At 37.8% G+C, this 21,587-nt stretch overlaps 2 protein-coding genes across 12 annotated transcripts; one reads left to right on the top strand and one right to left on the bottom strand.

Annotated features, from left to right (window-relative positions):
- The first annotated feature begins 917 nt into the window (after positions 1-917).
- Positions 918-7,115, top strand: LOC113018084 (interferon-induced protein 44-like). Its single transcript, XM_080299001.1, has 8 exons — positions 918-988; positions 1,071-1,112; positions 1,205-1,238; positions 1,375-1,567; positions 2,179-2,334; positions 2,463-2,634; positions 6,300-6,400; positions 6,501-7,115. The coding sequence occupies exons 2-8, from the start codon at positions 1,073-1,075 to the stop codon at positions 6,675-6,677; spliced, it is 873 nt and encodes a 290-aa protein (XP_080155127.1). The 5' UTR covers positions 918-988; positions 1,071-1,072; the 3' UTR covers positions 6,678-7,115.
- Positions 7,116-10,589: 3,474 nt separating this feature from the next.
- Positions 10,590-16,076, bottom strand: LOC113017748 (uncharacterized). 11 transcript variants are annotated; one of them, XM_080298996.1, is made up of 15 exons: positions 15,982-16,076; positions 15,710-15,878; positions 15,546-15,589; positions 15,150-15,428; positions 14,758-14,795; positions 14,373-14,457; positions 14,183-14,273; positions 13,953-14,041; positions 13,745-13,872; positions 13,599-13,650; positions 12,662-12,759; positions 12,424-12,560; positions 12,275-12,340; positions 12,041-12,087; positions 10,590-11,875 (listed from the first exon to the last, which is right to left on the bottom strand). In XM_080298996.1, the coding sequence occupies exons 5-15, from the start codon at positions 14,780-14,782 to the stop codon at positions 11,677-11,679; spliced, it is 1,017 nt and encodes a 338-aa protein (XP_080155122.1). In that variant the 5' UTR covers positions 14,783-14,795; positions 15,150-15,428; positions 15,546-15,589; positions 15,710-15,878; positions 15,982-16,076; the 3' UTR covers positions 10,590-11,676. The 11 variants fall into 11 exon arrangements, with proteins under 11 accessions (XP_080155122.1, XP_080155123.1, XP_080155121.1 ...); XM_080298997.1 differs by having other exon boundaries at positions 15,546-15,664; positions 15,835-16,057; XM_080298995.1 differs by having other exon boundaries at positions 15,783-16,057.
- Positions 16,077-21,587: the final 5,511 nt, after the last annotated feature.

A 21,587-nucleotide genomic window follows, 5' to 3' on the forward strand; every position in this document is an offset into this window, starting at 1 on the left:
CCTGAGATCAGATGGCCCAGGATGTGAGTGGGCATTAAGGCGTCTGGGAAGGGATCTCAAAACTGGATTATAGATGGCAGACAGTTGGTGTCTCACACACACACACACACACACACGCACACACACACACACACACACACACACACACACACACACACACACACACACACACACACACACACACAGTATACTTCAAGAACAGTTTCCCATCTAAAAATTTATGTTTTTCCTGTGTTCTATTCTTAGTTACTTTGACACAAAGGCATCTGCTGTGATTCTTACACCTTTGATAAAGTCTCGCAAGTGTCAGCTGAACAAGAAGTTGTTTGGACATGAAGAGAATATTGCGAAAGGCCCACTCAAAGCCAAGTGCATAGCAACCATAACAATGCATGTATTTGTATCTAAAAAATCACAAAGATGAAACTGAAAACTTAAAGAGGGATAGGATGAAAATGGTAACAGATATGAAAAATCTGAATTGTACATGAATAACCCAATACTTTAAGAACATTTTAAAGTTTGAATGGTTGTTCTGTTTATGTCTGCATTTAAATCCTAACCCTGAATAAGCCTAGTCGCCCATGACAAGCTCAACTATTAGCAAAGTAATTATGATTTGTTATCCTTGTGAGAAGCATTTTGTGATCTTTTATTTAGAAAGTACTGTATAAAACATGTTACTTATAAGATAAAAAAACTAACAATTTGCAGAACCCCTTGTGGGTATACATGACTTTATATAATGGAAGTATATCAAACTCAACCAAATGAAATGTGAGATTAAATATTCTCAGTGAACGTGAGAGTGGAAACATCAACATGTTGCTGTTTTGATGTTATCTATAAACAGGATGAAAATTAAAGTAAACTGTGATCAAGGGGAATTCCCAGAAGTCAAATTGAAAGTAAAAACGGATTTGGAAGACTTTAAAACTGTAGATAGGTTCACATTCTGGCATTGGGTGGCAGGCTTTCTCCAGCAAAGGTAGGTTCATTTTAATCCAAAGCAAAAATTAAATTGTTTCTGTAAACTTTGAATTAAATAGAATAAATACTTCATGTTTCAGTTATGGGTTCTTCGTCTTCAACAACAGCTGCTCCATCTCTACGTAAGTTTATTCAAAAGCTATACGAGTTGTCATCCAATAAAAAAATGCACTATACATTGATGTTATTTTCTCATTAAATTGTTTCTTGTCAGTTCTTGAAAAACCATGGAGGAAAATTAACAATGGGTGAGTGAAGCTCACAGAAAAAAAATACATTTGAATTATTTCCTCTGTTTAGTCAGTAAACTACCCAGATTTTCCATGTCTATTCATTTTTTCCATGTAAGGTGTGAGATAATGTAATATTTCCTTTCCTGAGCAGAGAGAACCCAACTGATCAGCATGTTGTGGAGAACTACAAACCTGAGGTTGAAGAACAAAATCTTAGGATCCTTCTTCATGGTCCAGTTGGAGCTGGAAAATCTAGTTTCATCAATTCTGTAAACAGCGTCTTACAAAAGAGAGTATGTTGCGAGGCTTTGGTGGCTAACTCTTGTGACTGTTTCACCAAAAAGGTATGGACAAAGTACAACTATGCCAGTAACAGTTAATATGTGACTCACTAAATAACTTGTAGGCAGAGCAGTGATCTGGCTTTATCCATGAATGTGCAAGTTGGTGAAGGCTATTATCTATCTTTTACTGTCATGTATGTGAAGTTAACTTGTGGTGGAGAACTAGAATTGGATAAATGAATGCACCCTGTTCCTATCCTATCAGTAGCGTCAATGAGCTAACCTGGAAATAGTTAGTGCTAATTAGCTAGCTATTACTATATACAATAGCTATTGTTGTCTAATTTTGTTAGCCCCTCCTGCCTCACCAGCTCATGGTACCAATGCCGCTTTCTAGTAGTAGTGGCACTTTAGTTTCTCTATCTGATTCGCCCCTTGCTCACCACTTCTGGTTTCAAAAGGCCAAAATAATAACTTAAGTCTTCACATTGAAGTTTTGGTATGAAATTCCACTAACCCAGTGGTGATGCTGTGGTGGCAACAAGTTATAAAAATAACAAGAGCTCAATAGACTGTAAATTGCTTCTGAATTTATAATCATTATGGGACCTGTTTCTGAGAGTGTTTGAATGTTAAAATAAATAAATGTATTCTCCATATGTGATCCACAGTATACAACCTACAAGATCAAAAAGGGAAATGCCTTTTACCCTTTTTTCCTAAATGACATGGTAGGGTTGAAATTCACAACCAGCAGAAGAAACAGAAGGATTCATGTGAAACATGTCAAACAGGCGCTGAAGGGCCACATAAAGGATGGTTACGTGGTAGAGTTACTGCATTTTTAAAATTCTGACGTTCAGTTAAAAGAAAAGATTTTCATATTATTTTTGGTAATTTTTAGGTAATTCATCATTTTACATTATTTGTTTTATGTTTACGCTTTATCTTTTAGTTCAACCCTGAAAATAAACTGTCAAAAGGCGATAGATACTACAACAGAACTCCAACTGAGAACGACAAAGTGCACGTTTTGGTTTGTGTTGTTGATGCCAACACTGCATCTCTGATGAATGATGCCACTGTGGAAGCAATACAGGACGTCAGAGATGAAGCCACTGAGCTGGGTGAGCAAAAATCACTCCTTCTTTTTACAATGGGACCAATTGCCTTAAAAAATCTAATGTAAGCCATCAGTTGTTATTGTTTGTTGCCATTTCAGTGTAAACACCCATCAATAAAGAATAACACTTATTCACATTGTGAATAATATATACTATTAATCACAGTTTTGCTAAATAAAAGGATCTGGCTTGCATCAGTCACATGATCACATTTAACCAACGATCGCCCTTGACGGCAGAACGCGCTGGTTACGAGCCAGGAACGAGCTCACAAAGAGCACGCGCATTTTTAGCGGTCCGGAGCTGTAGGAGAAACACAAGTTAACTCAGAGACACAGACGACAAAACCAGTAAGTAGGTGTACAGCGTACACTGTAGTGTGTGGCAAACAGGAGTATTAGATCCTCCTTATTGGCACCAAATCCAAACCTTTTGAAGGCAAACCATTTCTCACTCACCATCGATAACTCCACAGTTCTCCCTTCTCCTCAGGTTAAGAGCCTTGGTGTCATCCTAGACAGTACACTTTCTTATAAATCTCACATCAATAATCTCACCCGTTCTGCCTACTTCCATCTACGTAACATTAACAGATTGCTTCCTTCTCTTTCCACCCAGTCTACGTCCATTCTTGTACATAGTCTTGTTACCTCCCGTATTGACTACTGCAATTCTCTTCTGCATGGTCTCCCCCAAAAATCCCTCCATAAGCTTCAACTGGTTCAGAACTCTGCTGCTCGCATTATCACCAGAACCCCCTCCTACCAGCACATCACCCCTGTTCTTCAGGAACTTCACTGGCTCCCTGTGAAATTCCGGATAATTTTCAAACTTCTTCTGCTCACCTTCAAGGCCCTTCATAACCTCGCTCCTTCTTACCTTTCTGACCTGTTAACCACCACTTGTTCTGCCCGTTCACTTTGTTCTTCTTCTTCTATCCAGCTTACTGTACCTTCCTTCCGCCTCACCACCATGGGAAGCAGAGCTTTCAGCGGCTCTGCTCCCAGGCTGTGGAACTCTCTGCCCCCTGAAATAAGAAATATTGGTTCTCTCCCCCAGTTTAAATCCCAACTCAAAATTCATCTGTTCAAATCTGCATATTCACTGTGAATCCACTGTTTGTTCATTTTATCTTGTGCTTGTATTTTATTGTTCTTATTCTCCCATTGTTTTACTAAGTGTTTTATTCTATTGTAAAGTGTCCTTGGGTGACTTGAAAGGCGCTCATAAATAAAATTTATTATTATTATTATTATTATTATTATTATTATTAGCTTATTACGTACACGTTGGTAAGCTGTCTTGTGGCAACTGACGAACTGAAACAAACGAGCGTGCTGTGTGTGCAACAGCGCGACAAACATTACCTGTCCTTTTATTAACTGCACAAGTAGTGCTGGTCATAGCTGCTAGCTCACTGCCTGTCATGGGTCTGTAGCTCTGTCACCGTTTTAGGGAAAATATTTAGTTTTAAGGTATTAAGAAACATATTTAGTTTTAAAGTAAGTTTCCGGGCTTTTCCTGCCTTTCTGGAGGGATTATATTTCACTAAAAAACGATCTAATATGCATGTCCACATAATTATGCATTATTATAATTATAATATATTAAAAAACACACACTGTATTTTAAAGAACATACATTAAGACGCAGATTATATTAGATTTATATTTTAAATAAGACAAAATTTGGATTTTACAGCAGTAAAATTATTGTATCTCTACAGTTTAAACATGTAATAAGCTTTGCCCCTGCACAGAGTGGATAGTGAAACAAATGGAATCATCATAAATACATTATTTCATATTTATTACTTCCCCCTCCTCATTGCTTTATTATTGTAGCTCTAGTAATAATTAATAATGTAAGGATTCTGGATCAGCACCATGATGCCCATAGTATATACAGTATTCTGAAGAAGGTCTAAAATGTCCCTGTGTGTGCATGTGTGTGTTTTATTTAGATGGATTTTTAAAAAAAATATTACTCATGATATAACATTGTCCAGACATGCCTGGTAAGGACATGAGGAGGAAACAGTAGGAGCTGTGTGAGGCTACTAAAGGCAGGGCTATAACATTTTCTGTCATCATTTTATTATAGATTAAGTGCAAGAGTTGTTAGGTGTGGATAATTAAATTATAGTTTATTGCAATAGCAAGTTGTGCCTTGTTCTCAGATAGACAGCAAGTGGAGAGTGATATATGAAAAGATGGGATGGAAGGAAGAAGAGAAGCAAAGAGTGATTCACAGGCAGAGCCGAGTTTATTTCTCACAGTTTTTTGTTGCCTTATGGTTCCAAGCGCTGTCACCAATCTTTGCATTTAGTTATTATCTCATGACACTTGTTTAATCAGCTACCATCTCTCTTATGGACGTTTTAATGTCTACAGTCTCAGATCAACACAGCCCTGCCCTTCCCGTATTAGATTCTTGATGAATGTGTGTTGTTGTTATTCAGCCTGGTTCAATGTGCCCCTTTTTAACTTTGAGCACCCACCCCTTTAAACCTCTCTGCACGGCCCTGCCGGGTAGTACGTCACGAGCTCCCTCGGTGGAGTGAAACTCTGCCGTCTGCTCCTTGCTATCTAAAATATAACCGGGCGCTGACGTAAATTCTCGACCGCCTCACTCTTCTGTTTAATCAGTTTCTGTTTGACGTTTATTCAGCTGTGTGAAAACCCCGGAGGAACCCACCCGAAGGATTAATAAAGTTAAATTTAATGTCATCTAATCTAACTTTAATATCAGCCAAACCGATTTACTCACGAACAAATAAAACACTGAAAAAGCCAAACAATAACATTTTTAAATTATCAAAGTGACTTATATATCATGTTTAACCCGAGTAGCGAAAGACCGCGGGGTTTGAAGACGATGTGTCGATCGGCTCAGATATTTGAAGTTTACACAGCTACATTCTCACCTGAAAATATGTTTAAAAAAATTGCAACCCAGAAAGAGAAATAAGAGTAATATTAAAACTAAGTAGCTGCCGTCATTGTTGGAAACTGGAATTGGCCGGGCCGCGCTTTGAATTCTGCGATATGGTTTTTCAATTTTGTTGAAAATCGGGAGAAATGAAATTTGGGAGAATGGTGGCTCCGGGAGATGTTTGGGAGGGGCACTGAAATTCGGGATTGTCGGAAAAATCGAGAGGGTCGGCATGTATGGTTGCAGCAACATCACTAACCTTGTCAAACACCTCAGAGTAAATCATATCATAGAATATGACGAGCTATGTTGAGGCGAACTGAAGAGAGGGACAGGTGCTGCTAGGGCGAGACAGACGTCTCTCATGGAGTCCTTTAGTGATGTAGGCTGGCAAGGTGTTCAAAGCAACTTCATGTTTTTTTATTTCTATATGATGAACTCTGCATTATTAAGTGATAAAAACAAGTAATCTGATATCCTGTAATCATTATGATGCTATCATTTGAGATACAATAAATAAAATAAGTTTTTGTACAAAGTATCGGTATCAAATCAGTATCGTCGATACCACCCTGAATGTTACTTGGTATCGGATTGGAAAGGAAATCAGTGGTATCGCACATCACTACAGATAGAAATTGGACCACCGTCTTTTATGTACAACTAGAAGTGTTAGGAAAAACTTATCTCACATCACAATCCATTTACTCAATATTTGTATTTTATTTTGTCAGAGATTCCACAAGTGGCAATTTTCACCAAAATTGACGAGGCTTTTCCTGAGATAAAACATGATGTGACAAATGTCTACAGGAGCAAATGTCTGCAGCAAAGGGTACTTTATTTTAATAGAACTGTATACAGGAATGCATTATAATTAAACTGTCAAAATAATTCTCATATTTTTTATATTTCTTGTTTGTTTTTTAATTTAGATTGAGCAGTTCAGCAAACGTGTGGGCATCCCTATTAACTTTATTTTTCCAGTGAAGAACTACCACTCAGAAAGAGAACTGAATCCTGACATTGATGCTATAATAATGAACGCCATGAGAAACATCATTGACATTGGAAATGACTCCCTCAACAGAACGTTAAGACCCCAGACCTAGACATCCACTGTACTGAAAGTGTGGTTTTGGTTCAAGTGTTAAAACCATCGCAATCATTGTATGTGTTACATTGTGTGTGAGTGAAAAGCATGGTTCCATCAAAAGTCTGAAATCAAGAAATTTAATTTCTATATTTCCCTGAAAATTTCCAAGATGTGTTTTAAGACTAGTGGAAAAATATGAATCCTCTAAATTTGTTTTGTAAATGTTTATTATTAAAGTTGTTTTAGTTTCCTGTATTACCAGATGCTCTGTCAAAGGCCAAAGGGAGACTGAGCCCATAAATACATGCATGAGGCAATTAGGGAGACATGGAAGCCCTGGGTGAACAAAAATTATTCTGACTATAATCAAGGAAACAAAACAGAAGGAACAAAAGAAAAAAAAATGGTAACAAAAACACCCCATAATTGTAATACACTACATAAAAATGAGAAATTTATAAAGTAAATAACTGAGATCTCCATAACTCCATACAATATGGGTGTTTGAGGTAAGTCTGGAAAACACACAAAGCTTCCAAAAAGCTTGAGCTTGTCAAAAGTGGCCTAGAGGCCACTTAAATAAAGAGAGATCATTACAAAGAATGAACATGATTTGTTGATGTACACAATTTTTATAGAGATATTTGGCAGACTCCGATGGCCCATCTCGGCAGTGATAGGTATTAGAGCCAGACCCGTAAAGAAAGGGAGAATGTTGCAAGGAACATGAAAGAGAAGACCCTGACTTGAAGCTCTAGCTGTTGTAGGCTAGGAGGAAGCGCAGAGACAGAATGAGGCTGAGAGTTGGCAGAGCGGGAATAAGAAGGAAGACTTTTAAACCACCACCAAATATAATTAAAACTATTCTGTTTCAGTTCATGTCAAATGACTGTCAGGTTTATATTGCTGGATTGTCATTTATGCTTAGAAATATTTACCCATATATGCATAGAGTTTGATTGCATAATGATAGAGGTTTGATCCTTAGCAGTCTGTAAAGACTCTGTGTGCCTTCCAGAGTGTACTGGCATGCACACACAGATCCTAAGGTCGTACCTTATTTTATTGTTTTATGGTAGGATAAACACATCTATGTCTGTTTTAGTATAAGTTCCTTTTTTTTAAATGAACTGCTGGATTAACCCCCCCCACACACACACACACACCTACATGACACACAGACAAGGTACCCTTTGTTTACGTGTACGCCAATGTAAAATGTCATATTTTACAAAACTTATGTACATAACTTATGCATATTCATGTAACCTCAATAAAAGAGCAGTGTTACGAGGGAGCAGACAAGAGCAACTGGGGTCAACCGAAGGAACGGCACTGTCGCGGTTCTCTCCCTGGTGCACGAGTAACACAAAGAACTCTGGTGACTTGCGTCTTGCTTTTTGCTGTTGTAGTTGAATTATTAATACATTTTATTTGAAAGCGCCTTTCAAAATACTCAAGGTCACTGTACACAGAATAAAAAGCAACATAAAAGCAAGCAGTTTACACAATCATAAAAGCACAAGACGTAAACAAATTTAAAATAGCAGAATGAAGAGGTTATGTGGGATAAGCTATTTTGAACAAGTGAGTTTTGAGTTGGGACTTAAAGAGAGAGGAGGTAGGGAATTCCAGAGTCGTGGAGCAGAGCAGCTGAAAGCCCTGCTCCCCATGGTGGCAAGACGGGGGGAGGGGACGGAGAGTGAAAGGGAAGAAGTAGATCTGAGACAACGAGATGGGGCGGTGATCTCAACCAGATCGGAGAGATATGGAGGGGAGAGATGATGAATAGCCTTAAATGTGTACAAGTGTATTTTGAAATTGATACGATATTTGACCAGAATACGGTGTACATTTTAGGACATCGTCAGGTATCAGACAAAAAATTGTCAGGTGTCAGTTGTCAAAAAAAAAATTGTCAGGTATCAGAAAAAAAATTGCCAGGTGTCAGAAAAAAAATTGTCAGGTGTCAGTTGTCAAAAAAAAAAAAAGTCAGGTATCAGACAAAAAATTGTCAGGTGTCAGACAAAAAATTGTCAGGTGTCAGACAAAAAATTGTCAGGTGTCAGTTGTCAAAAAAAAAATTGTCAGGTATCAGAAAAAAAATTGTCAGGTGTCAGAAAAAAAGTTGTCAGGTGTCAGAAAAAAAATTGTCAGGTGTCAGAAAAAAAGTTGTCAGGTGTCAGAACACAAGGTACCAGAGAGAAAATCTTCCTGCAGGTGGCGCTGTTGTCATGTCCCACCCGAATTGATTTCCAAATATGTCATCAACGTGTTACCGTGGGAGAGCGTAAGGTCATTGACCTCACCGGAGTTTTACCGTGGTTCAGGCTCCTAACGACACAAGGTAAGTTTAACTTTTTCTCCCTTTTGTTCATATTTTTGCCACAGTTGTGTTATATTAAGTTGCAGTTATGTTGTGAAAGTTACATATCAGAGACAGAAAGCCAGTTTTGTACGAAACCAAATCAGTACTATTTTTGTCTGGCTAATTCATTCTAGCTAGCGACAGTGGTGAAACGTGATTCAAATTTAAACTGTTCAGTAATTGTTTTGTATACATTTCAGCAAATGGACAAGCTGAAAGCTTACGAGCAGTTGCATTTGAATACTAATCCTATTTGAAGTAATACATTTCCAGTGGTAGACATGTTAGATTGTCACACCTGGCTATGCATTGTTTTATTAATATTATATATTGTCTTGATAGCTTGAAGGGGATGATGCCGGTTTCATATCACTGGACTTATCCATGGCAGTAGAGTACATCCATGCACAGAGAATCATTCACCAGGATATAAAGCCAGCAAATGTCATGGTAAGCCATATTGTATTTTTCTTTTTCTCCACTTTGTTTTTGAAGATCAAAATAAAAATAGTATATTATTTATTTAACTTTATTCTCTTCAGTCTATTAAACACTACATTTGAAAAATGAGAAACTTTCCTGGCATATTCATATAAAGGATTTTTTTTTAAAGTAAGAAGCCTTACATTGTTTCTTTAATAGTCCAATTTTTCTTTAATATGTTGGTTCTTGCACACCTACAAAATTCCCAAACATGTTGTAAGTTTAGGCTTTACAAACTGAAAGTTTCTATTATTTTATTAGTCTGTACCACTTGCTTAAGTGGAATGGGGATTAAAAAATGCACAGGACTATAAAACCGGGTTGGATCATTAACCAATCTGTTAATTTTAATGTTGGGTATAATAAACAATCTCAGAATAAATCTGCAGTGATTGGGTGATCTGGGTGCTAAAAGCTTTGAGGGGTTTTTTTTTCCCCAATTATGAGCTGTGGTCTTTGGAATGACATTTTTGATAACATTTGTGAAATTTTAGACAACCTGGTAAGTTCTCAACCTTATAGGTTCACCACCCTTCTAAGAAGGCAGTCCTGACAGACTGGGGCATGGCAAACATAAGAGACACTGTGATGCTTCGTCAAGGGAGTAAGTTCACTGCCCAGGCTACTGGTCCAGCTGGTGGCACATATCTTTACATGGCCCCTGAATGCATACTGATGTTTGAAGAGGCCTCGTTCCAGACAGACATGTGGTCCCTCGGAGCCACATATCTGGAGATCCTGACGGGTTCCGCTCCGTGGATGGTTAAAAAACAAAGAGAACTGGCTGCACTAATGGCCACCAAAACCCCACCACATGCCCTATCACATCTCAGTGACAAAAACAGTTTTCTTGGTGGTTTGGTGAGCTATGACCCAGACTCAAGGCCTTCCGCATCTGATGTTGTTAAGTTTCTCAAGTCAGGCCTTGATCTTACGAGCTGATATGGCTACAAGTGGTAATGTTGCTACAGTCTGCAGTTCAAAAGTCTTTCAATGTGAATTATGTTCTACATTATTGTTAACAAAAGTTGTGGTAAATGAAACACTGAATCATTATGAAAGATGGCACCATGTCAATTGTATTTCAACATTTTATTGTACATTTTGTTGGTCAGACAGTTTTCAAATTACCTGTTGATTTTAAACAAGGATAAATAAATGTTAACAAACACTGTTGTATGATTTTATTGGTCATTGGAAATGTTTACTGGTGCACCTTCCATCCTCTCTCTCTTCAGAAAGATGTATATGTCATTTGCCTCGGCAAACGTAGAAAGTGTAGGAACTGCATTTCTGTTCATGGCAGTTGTGAGCTCTTGGACTAGCATGAGGTATGCAGCAAGGCAACCATCAGGTGTGGCTGTTTTCTAAAATGTTCTGGCACATGTCTCTGAATTCCTGGTTTGCTACCAGTGAAGGCTCTTCCCTCTCACAGATTAATTGCTTGGCATAGTCTAAAAGGTCTGGGTCAACAATGTGCAGCACATTGCCATATCCTGCGAATGAAAGACAATATTGAAAAGATGTTCACTTTGAATGTTAAAAATAAATGAATAATGACAAAGCTGTTCTAGAACCTGTATAAGAAGCAGTCAGTGTTTACAGATGTTATTACAGAAACTTAAAGATGGAAATATCACTCAAACATTTAGATAAATTTTTAGTTAAAGGTGTCAATATGAAGCCATTTTAGTATTGACAGTAGAAATTCAGAAATCTCTTATTGTACTACAAGTAGGCTTCTTCGGAAGACACAAAAGAGAAAGCACATTATAACAGTTTTACGCTCATTACACTGGCTTCCAGTATATTTTAGAAAATTCATTTTAAAATTTTAGTAATGACTTTCAATGCTCCGAATCGTGAAGCTCCTGCCTTAATTTCTGATCTTATAGAACCCCACGCTCCCTCTCCCAGCCTGTGATCATCTAATCAATGGCTGTTAGTAGTCCCACCAGAAGACCAGAGGCAAGAGATCTTCCAAAGCGGTGGCTCCCAGGTCATGGAATGCTCTGCCTCCATCATTACGTTTCCTTGATTGCATTTATTCTGTATGTTCGATTGTGCTGTTTTATGTTTATCTGTTTTATATTATTGTGAAGCCACTTTGTGGTTTTTATCCTGTGAAGAGTGCTATATCAAAGTAAAAGTAAACTAATGAAAGTTAAAAAACAAACAAAAAAATAAAACCCCACAGGCTTTCAAATGACATATCAGGAGGTGGTGAGGTAAACAGAAGGTCGGGTTTCCCAAATGGACCAGGTGCATTGCGTTGCTTGCGGATGTCATGGGTGTTCCAAACTGTTTGCTCCGTTTTTAAGTCTCTTTGAAGCAGTGGCAAGTGTGAGTACTGCAAGCAGTTGCTATGAAAAAGGAGAATTAAAAAATTAATATGTTCATCTGCTTCTTTGAGGTAGAATAAGTAAAAGCTAAATTTTAATCAGTACTCAAAAAACAAAGGCATTCCTAGACCACATACTTTCATACTGCTGCTTGATTATTTTTCATGTCTAAAAATATTGACTTACATGTGCACAGGATTGTCCAGTTCAAGGATCCCAGACTCCATCATGGCCTACGCATGTTGTTTTGAAAAAGACATAAGTTGTGAAGGTGAGAATTTCATTAGTGAAAAGGTACAGATGTACATAAACACAGATTCTGGCCTTGTGTTTTCAGATAAACTAATCCATCGTATGTTTAACGAAATTTGGATGGCTACTCTTTGTTAATAGGTTTTACAGGTGAAAGATTTGCTTTACCTCAAATGTTGTCAGCCATTTCTTAATCCATGTCCACTTTAAAATACTGTTGAAACATTCAGCTCTCTAAACAACAGAAACATGACATTATCAGTTTTGTTGTCAGGTTGTTACTTTAGAAATAGTCATTTACCAGCTTAAAGACATACCTGGTTGTGCACTGATGTCCCCATTCTGAAGCACCTCCATGCCTGATTCCCAAGATCTCGCATGTGAAATGCCATCTGCATTTGACCCACAACAAGGTTCTCCTTTCCTCTGTCCCCCCGAATCATTTGAGGACAGCCTAAAGACACAAACTGAAGATAATTAGTGAATGATGAAAAAATAAATTTATTAACAAAATGTAATCTTTTTTAACCCCCCATTTTTTAGTATATTGCATACCACCCTGTTCTTGAACAGCCTCAAACAAGTATCTGGCCACAAAGTTTTGCTTGCGGTTGGATGTGCCCACCTTTAGCCATAGAACCTTCCTGGAAAATCTGAAAAGAAAGAAACAGAAAAGTGGCCACTTGTACATATGATTTAATCATGTTTTGGCACTATGTTTGGTTTTTGTTACATTCCCCAAGAGTATGCTGGTTTTCCATTGTATTATGTCTAGGCGTTGTTTCTGGTTCCTCCGGCCATTTTGACTGCCATAGTTGTGTAGGCTTACATGCCTTTGGAATTGAATGTGACTCTTGACTGTGTTCAGACTGACGCGAGGGGAGAGCTGCCTTTTGTTTTGTAATCCCTTGTATTCTCCTGTTTATGTGTTGGTTAGGTAGGTTATCGTAAATTGTACATTTTATTTTCTTTGGAGTTAAATTCTGTTTACTTTATATCAGGGATGTTTTGTTTGTTGTGTTGGTCTTGGCCCTCCCTGAAATTAACTGCCAGTCTGAAATGGAACTTTAAGACTAGCAGGAAATAAGCCTTTTAAAAACCGCCATCTTGAATCCTCCTTCACTATTCATACTTTATCTTGGTCCCTTAGACCAGGCTTGGCCAAATCCAGACCTCGAGGGCCAGTGTCCTGCATGTTTTAGATATCACACTGGGTAAACACACTTGAATAAAATGATTAGTTCATTACCAGGCCTCTGGAGAACTACAAAACATGTTGTGAGGGTAATTTAGCCATTTGAATCAGCTGTGGATCAAGGACACATCTAAAACCTGCAGGACACCGGCCCTCGAGGCCTGGACTTGCCCATCCCTGCCCTAGACTACTCAGGAGAGATAACACCTCAGTTTACCGCACATCCTTATCTTGAAGCAACTTTGTACTATCACTGAATATAATAAATTAAGTAGCGAATGCCATATTCAAACCTACCCATCAATCCCCAAATGTATCCACATTCCAAAGAACTTCAGTTTATCATTGCCTATATGAAACAACAAATAATAATTACAATTTGTTTCAACAGAAGTACCATCAAAACATGTTTGGAAGGTTAATTGAAAAGATAAAATAAATACCATCAATGTGCCGTGTGTCATTTGGACCACGGCTGATGTAATTCCGACGGGGAATTTTCTTCTTTCCAGGAGATCTCCTCTGAAGACCACTTGCATCCATATACCTCATTATATTAGCAACATCGTCTCTACAGTAACAATAGATTTTACTCTGAGCTCAACAGTAAAACAAGAGAACACTTGATCATATACACACTATTTAACCAACCTATAACAAGGCCGCACTCCTCTGACATCCCTTACCCGCTTTACCATTGCCCTGATTCCTTGTTCAGGAGACCACTGTTTCATCTCACTCTAAAAAACAAACAAACAGACAATTGAATGTTTGTTTTTTTTTAAATCACTACAGAAAATAACATTTATTGTTTCTACAATAGCTCATGACACAGACTTCAGGAAAATATATATTTTTTGCACTGATGTTTTAACGCTTACCTCCACAGCTTTGTGGATTTCAGTAAAAGGTCGTTGGGGGCATCTTCGCTTCAACCCTAGAAGTTTTAAAACTCGTCTCAGATGCCTCTCACTGTTAAAAGACAACACAGACTTACATTATATTAAATGCAAACTGCATGTTTTGTCATTTTAGAGAGTTGTCACGGAAACTGTTGAAATGCAGACTTACCTTATTTTATGCCCATATGAATTCAGTGCACAGCTGATTTCCTTTTGTTTTAAGCCTTTGTTGAACAATGTTATTATCATCATATCTTGAAAGGTTAAGTGTAACAACAACAGTCTAATTGATCACCCACCTCTTACACTGAACATAAGTAATTAACCAGTAAAGTACTAAATCTTTTTATGTGGCAATTACACTAAAAGCATCGTCTATTCAGTGCCCACAAATAAAACATGTGTAGCAAAAAATACACTTCTTTGATATGAAAGAGGTGAACAGTAGTTAATAAATAAGTTGTACTTTAGTCATTTATTTTTAATGCTCTTTTTTTAATAAAAAAAAAAAAGTATTTTTGGTACAGTCATGGGAACCAGCCAGAGTCGGATACTCCTTTCATCATCGTCAGATGACATATTGCAGCAAAGTCTAAAAACAACAACAGAAAAAACATATCGGGATCAAAAAATATCCCGACAGTAGCAATATAGAAAAGAGAAATAAAGAAAAAGAGCGACAGAAAGGATGCAGGCTGCTCGTGAGCTTTCAGCTTGTCCATTTGCTGAAATGTATACAAAACAATTACTGAACAGTTTAAATTTGAATCACGTTTCACCACTGTCGCTAGCTAGAATGAATTAGCCAGACAAAAATAGTACTGATTTGGTTTCGTACAAAACTGGCTTTCCGTCTCTGATATGTAACTTTCACAACATAACTGCAACTTAATATAACACAACTGTGGCAAAAATATGAACAAAAGGGAGAAAAAGTTAAACTTACCTTGTGTCGTTAGGAGCCTGAACCACGGTAAAACTCCGGTGAGGTCAATGACCTTACGCTCTCCCACGGTCACACGTTGATGACATATTTGGAAATCAATTCGGGTGGGACATGACAACAGCGCCACCTGCAGGAAGATTTTCTCTCTGGTACCTTGTGTTCTGATACCTGACAATTTTTTTTTTGACAACTGACAACTTTTTTGTCTGACACCTGACAATTTTTTTTCTGACACCTGACAACTTTTTTTCTGACACCTGACAATTTTTTTTCTGATACCTGACATTTTTTTTCTGACACCTGACAATTTTTTTTCTGACACCTGACAATTTTTTTTCTGATACCTGACTTTTTTTTTTTTGACAACTGACACCTGACAACTTTTTTTTCTGACACCTGACAATTTTTTTTCTGATACCTGACAACTTTTTTTCTGACACCTGACAATTTTTTTTCTGATACCTGACATTTTTTTTTCTGACACCTGACTTTTTTTTTTTTTTGACAACTGACACCTGACAATTTTTTTTCTGATACCTGACAATTTTTTTTTCTGACACCTGACAATTTTTTTTCTGATACCTGACTTTTTTTTTTTTGACAACTGACACCTGACAATTTTTTTTCTGACACCTGACAATTTTTTGTCTGATACCTGACTTTTTTTTTTTTTGACAACTGACACCTGACAATTTTTTTTCTGACACCTGACAATTTTTTTTCTGATACCTGACAATTTTTTTTTTGACAACTGACACCTGACAATTTTTTGTCTGATACCTGACAATTTTTTTTTTGACAACTGACACCTGACAATTTTTTTTTCTGATACCTGACTTTTTTTTTTTTTGACAACTGACACCTGACAATTTTTTGTCTGATACCTGACGATGTCCTAAAATGTACACCGTACCAGGAGCCAATGAAGCCGCTGCAGGACAGGATTGATGTGATGGATAGAAGGGGTCCTAGTGATGATACAGGCAGCAGAGTTCTGGACGCGTTGGAGCTTGTGGATGGATTTTTGAGTAAGACCAAAAAGAAGTGAATTACAATAATCAATCCGGGAAGTAACACGGCTATGGACAAGAATGGCAGTGGCATGTGGGGTGAGAAAAAGACGGAGACAATTAATGTTGCGCAATTTAAAATATGCGGACCGAGTGACATTATTAATGTGTGAATTAAAAGATAGAGTACTATCGAGGATGACACCCAAACTTTTCACAGAGGAAGAAACGAAGACCGGCTAATTATTGATAGTAACAGAGAAACTGTTGAATTGTCTCGTTCTAGCGAGGGGTTGTGCTAGACTGACCCATCAGTGACAAGTGGATAAACTCTCAGGTTATTAATAAATGTATTATAGTCATATAAACAAATGATGAAACACATGGCAGTGACATTGATGGTTTAACAGAGTCTATATGACACTGACAACTCAATTCCCACCAAAGAGGTAAATGGACCAGTTCTTATATAGTGCTTTTCTACTCTGAGCACTCAAAGCACTTTATACAACTAATTTATTCATCCAATCACACAGCACTTTTATTAAGTAGATAGGCACTGTTAGTGCCTATCTAACATTCATACATATTCACACTCCGATGGATGCATCGGAGAGCAACATGGGGTTAGTATCTTGCATAAGGACTGATGTACTGTGGCTTCATATTATGAAGGTTATCATGGAACACCTCAGACCCCTGGTGAGCAAGTCACATGACTTTTAGCAGTTTGCACACCAGTCCCACTCGGGGGTGGACAATGCAGTGATACATCTGCTGCAGGGAGCGTATTACTCCCTCTATAGACCCAGCATTACAGTTTGTTTAATACGATCCAGCCTGGGCTGCTTAGAGAGAAGTTGGAGGACATGTAGATGGAGGCTCAACTGGCTGACTTCAAGTACATCACAGATATACTAATGTTCTAATGTAAAAACAAACATAATCATTTTATGATTGGAAATCAAACAACCTGATCAGTGGTCTTTGATTAGTGGTTGTTTATCAGTTCCTTCGTCATAATTTGCATAATTATGACGAAGTAACTGACCTCCCAGCCCATTGTTCCTTCAGTGGGCTGGTTTCAGTCATTATGCAAATGTACTGGTTATAAGATTGGGGAAACCTGCAGTCAGCTGAGACTGAAGAAGTCACTTGGATGAGTGACGAAACGTTTGTCCCACTGAAAACGCTACGTCCATATGAACAGAATCAACTTTTGGAGACTACGTTTGTTCTTATTTTCTTCAATCCGTGATGAATAGTAAGATGTTCTAGCTTACGGAGGGCTTTCTTATAAAGCAACAAATGATTTCTCCACGCTAAATGATGATCTTCTAAATTTGTATTTAGAAGCTAACAAGTCATCTGCTTTAGGCTACGTGTTTGTGAATTATTCTACAGAGTCAAATACTTCTGATTTAGGGACTTATTTTTCACAGGAACTACAATATCCAGAGTCGTACGTAGTGAGGAGGTAAAATTATTAACAAGATAATCGACCTCTGTTGGGGTAGCGTTCAGATAGCTGCTCTGCTCTGTGTTGGTACAGGTCATTGAAGATGATAACAGTGGGTGGATTATATTCTTAAACTTAGTTACAGCGCTTTCAGAAAGACATCTACTTTGATAAAGTCTACTCTCCACTGCTGTGTAATCAATTATTGTAAATGTAATTAGGAAATGATCAGACAGGAGAGGGTTTTCAGGAAACACTGTTAAATGTTCAGTTTCTATGCCATAAGTTAAAACAAGATCTAGAGTGTGATTAAAGTGGTGGGTGGGTTCTTTTACATTTTGAGAGAAACCAATTGAGTCTAATAACAGATTAAATGCCATGTTGAGGCTGTCAGTTTTTAGCATCTACATGGATGTTAAAATCACCCACAATAATTATTTTATCTGAGCTCAGAACTAAATTAGATATAAAGTCTGAGAAATCAGACAGAAACTCTGTGTAAGGCCCAGGTGGACGATAGATGATAACAAGTAAGACTGGTTTCTGAGTTTCACAGCTGGGGTGGACAAGTTTATGATGTTTTTAACCAACACCTTTTATTGCTTGTACACAGACACACCAACAGAGGGCAGTAATATCCCTTCAACATACATTGTAAAATTACTATTACAACACTCCCACTTAATTTTACCATGGAGTTCACTTACTTGACTGCCATTGCTTATTTCTTTCCAAAAAAACAACAACATTATGCACCTATATCACAGTGTTACTAGAAAATAAAATAAAATAATAATAAAATAATAAAAAAATAAAATAAAACATTTTCTCTTTTGGTTTGAACAAAAAAATGTACTGTGTCCATCTTAGACAAAACTATTATTCTTCATTAGGATAGTTCACCCATATCCTTCATTTTGTAGTGTTTCTTCAGAGTGTCCTTTAAGGTCTTCATGCTCTATGCTGATTCTGTAATCAAAATCAGATCATCAACATACAAAGCCAATATTTCCAACTCATGACCTGTTCTAACAAACACACACTGATCTGAAGTACTCTGTGTAAAACCAATGCTCTTCATGAACTCTGTAAAAGCTTTGCTCCAGCAACGTGGAGACTGCTTCAGTCCATATATTGACTTCTTTAGTTTGCACACTAGATGTTCCTGCCCAGGTTTGATGTAACCCTCTGGCTGCTCCATGTAGATTTCCTCTTCCAGGTGTCCATTCAAGAATGCAGTCACAACATCCATTTGATGCACATTTAGATTGTTTTGCACAGCAAATGATAACAATGTACGAATTGAAACAAATCGTACAACAGCAGAGAATGTTTCATCATAGTCTGCACCATAAATCTATGAATAGCCTTTGGCAACAAGCTACAGGTACCTTGGTGTTCATCTGAACAACAGACTGGACTGGACTCATAACTCAGACGCCCTCTACAGGAAAGGGCAGAGCAGGCTGTACCTGCTGCGGAGACTCAGGTCGTTTGGAGTGGAGGGCCCACCCCTGAAGACCTTCTATGACTCTGTGGTGGCTTCTGCTATTTTTTATGGTGTGGTCTGCTGGGGTGGCAGCATCAAGGGTGGCTGTAGCTCAGAAGGGTGGCTGTAGCTCAGGTGATAGAGCAGGTCATCTACTGATCGGAAGGTTGGTGGTTCGATTCCTGGCTTCCCCTAGTCTGCATGCCAAATATCCTTGGGCAAGATACTAACCCGAAATTGCTCTCCGATGCATTCATCAGAGTATGAATGTGTGTGAATGTCAGTTAGAAAGCACCTAGGAAAAATGTGCTTGTGTGAATGGGTGTGAATGGGTGAATGCACAAGTTGTGTAAAGCGCTCAGAAGAGTAGAAAAGTGCTCTATAAGAACCAGTCCATATCTGCCGGGGACAGGAAGAGACTGAACAGGCTGATCCGAAGGGCCAGCTCTGTTCTAGGATGCCCCCTGAGTGACAGGAGAATAGCGGCTAAGCTGTCATCCCTGTTGGACAACATCTCCCACCCCATGCAGCAGACTGTGACAGCACTGAGCAGCTCCTTCAGTGGGAGACTGCGGCACCCACGGTGTGGGATGGAGAGATTTTGCAGGTCTTTCCTCCCCACTGCTGTCAGACTCCACAACAAAGAGTTTAACTGATCAAATCCACACATGTGCAATAATCTTTTCTGGCATCGTTGTATTTTTAATCACTTGTATATAGCATTTTTATTCTATTTTTATCTTATTGTATATTTTATTCTATTTTATTCTACTGTATATAGTATTTTATTTTATTCTATTCTGTACAGTTGTGTACTGTATTTATTCTTATTGTATTCTAATTGCTTCTTAACTTTTGCACTGTCCACTTCCTGCTGTGACAAAACAAATTTCCCACGTGTGGGACTAATAAAGGTTATCTTATCTTATCTTATAAATTGGTGTAACTTTTTCCACCTTCCAACTCAGAGGAATGACTACGTGTGTGATTGATGGGTCACAGGCACCAAAAGACACGATTTACAATGCTTCAGGAAATTGGTACTCATCCCTTGCTTTAGAACTTTTTAATTTAGAGATTATACTTTCTTCTTCATTTTCTGTAATTTTTTTGAATACTGAACTTTGAATCTTGAGAAGAAACATCCTTTTTGGTGTTGGTATTCCCAATGCTTCAATCATTTCTAACTCCATGATGAAAAAATATTTTTTAAAAAGTGACTTTTGTTTATTCATCTGCTGTGGATAGTTTGTCCTCTGCGTATCCAGTTTCCTCAGATTTGCAGAAAATGCTGTGAAACATTTTTAGCTAACAGCTCTGTGAGAATCACCAAGTGTGTAAAACAATCAATGAGATCTTACTTGGGGTATTTTTCTAGCTTCAGTTAAAAATCATTCTAAAAGTTCGTGTATTTTTGCAGGCTGTTAATAGAAAAAAAACAACAACAAAAAACGCAAAGGTACAACTAAAATATGGTTCAGTTTCTAAATTGTCTTCTATGTGTAGCTAGCATACAGTTCTTCCCTTGTTTGTGGTGGCTTTTTACACTATAATAATTCAGAGGTCACTGTTAAGTGGCTTAAAATGCAAACAATAAATAAATTCTATAATATTTATTTTTATTATTCATTTTTCTGACATTAAGAATTGAGCAGCCATTTCATTTTTTGCCTTCTCACCATATACTAAAAATAAAAAGAATAAACAGCAAAATAAAAATAACAAGCAAAAAAAACTTTTAGAAAAGTGTTTGACTAAATCTCTAATCTGAAAACTACAATACTGACAACAGAAATTACTTCAAAGGCACCAAATACTAAAACAAAGATACTATGAGTTGACTTCAAACTAACCACAGAGGGACACTCAGGAATAGATTTGCAGTGTGGAGACGTGTTGGGCTTTTCCTATGTTGTTTTTGTCCAGAATTGATGACTCTGTGTGTCAGTTTCAAAGTTGTAGCTACAAGGAAAAAAAACAGCTTTCAGAGCCTTCAACCTCATTTTACAGTGTCTGTTACTCTGACTGGGTTAGACTCTACACCAGGGGTCCCGAATCCCAGTCCATGAGGGCCGGTGTCCTTGCAGGTTTTAGATGTGTCCTTGATCCATCACAGCTGATTTAAATAGATAAATAACCGTCTTGAAGTTCTCCAGAGGCCTGGTAATGAACTAATCATGTGATTCAGGTGTGTTGACCCAGGGTGAGATCTAAAACCTGCAGGGACACCGGCCCTCGTGGACTGGGATTGGGGACCCCTGCACTACACAGAACTTAAATAGTGAATCTCTATCTCGCTCAGTGTTGGAACTAAAGAGATGATCTGCTGTCCCCTGTTGGAAACTTCTTAAAACTGCTTCTTAACTAAAACCATGCAACCTTTCCTGACCCTTGTTTTCAGGGTGGCATGTTATTAATCATGTGCATTTCCCACATAAACAAGTTTTCACAAAGCAGCAGCATGTGTCATGTATAATATG

This window comes from Astatotilapia calliptera, chromosome 3, assembly GCF_964374335.1.
Source record: "Astatotilapia calliptera chromosome 3, fAstCal68.1, whole genome shotgun sequence".
Classification (NCBI taxonomy): Eukaryota; Metazoa; Chordata; class Actinopteri; order Cichliformes; family Cichlidae; genus Astatotilapia; species Astatotilapia calliptera.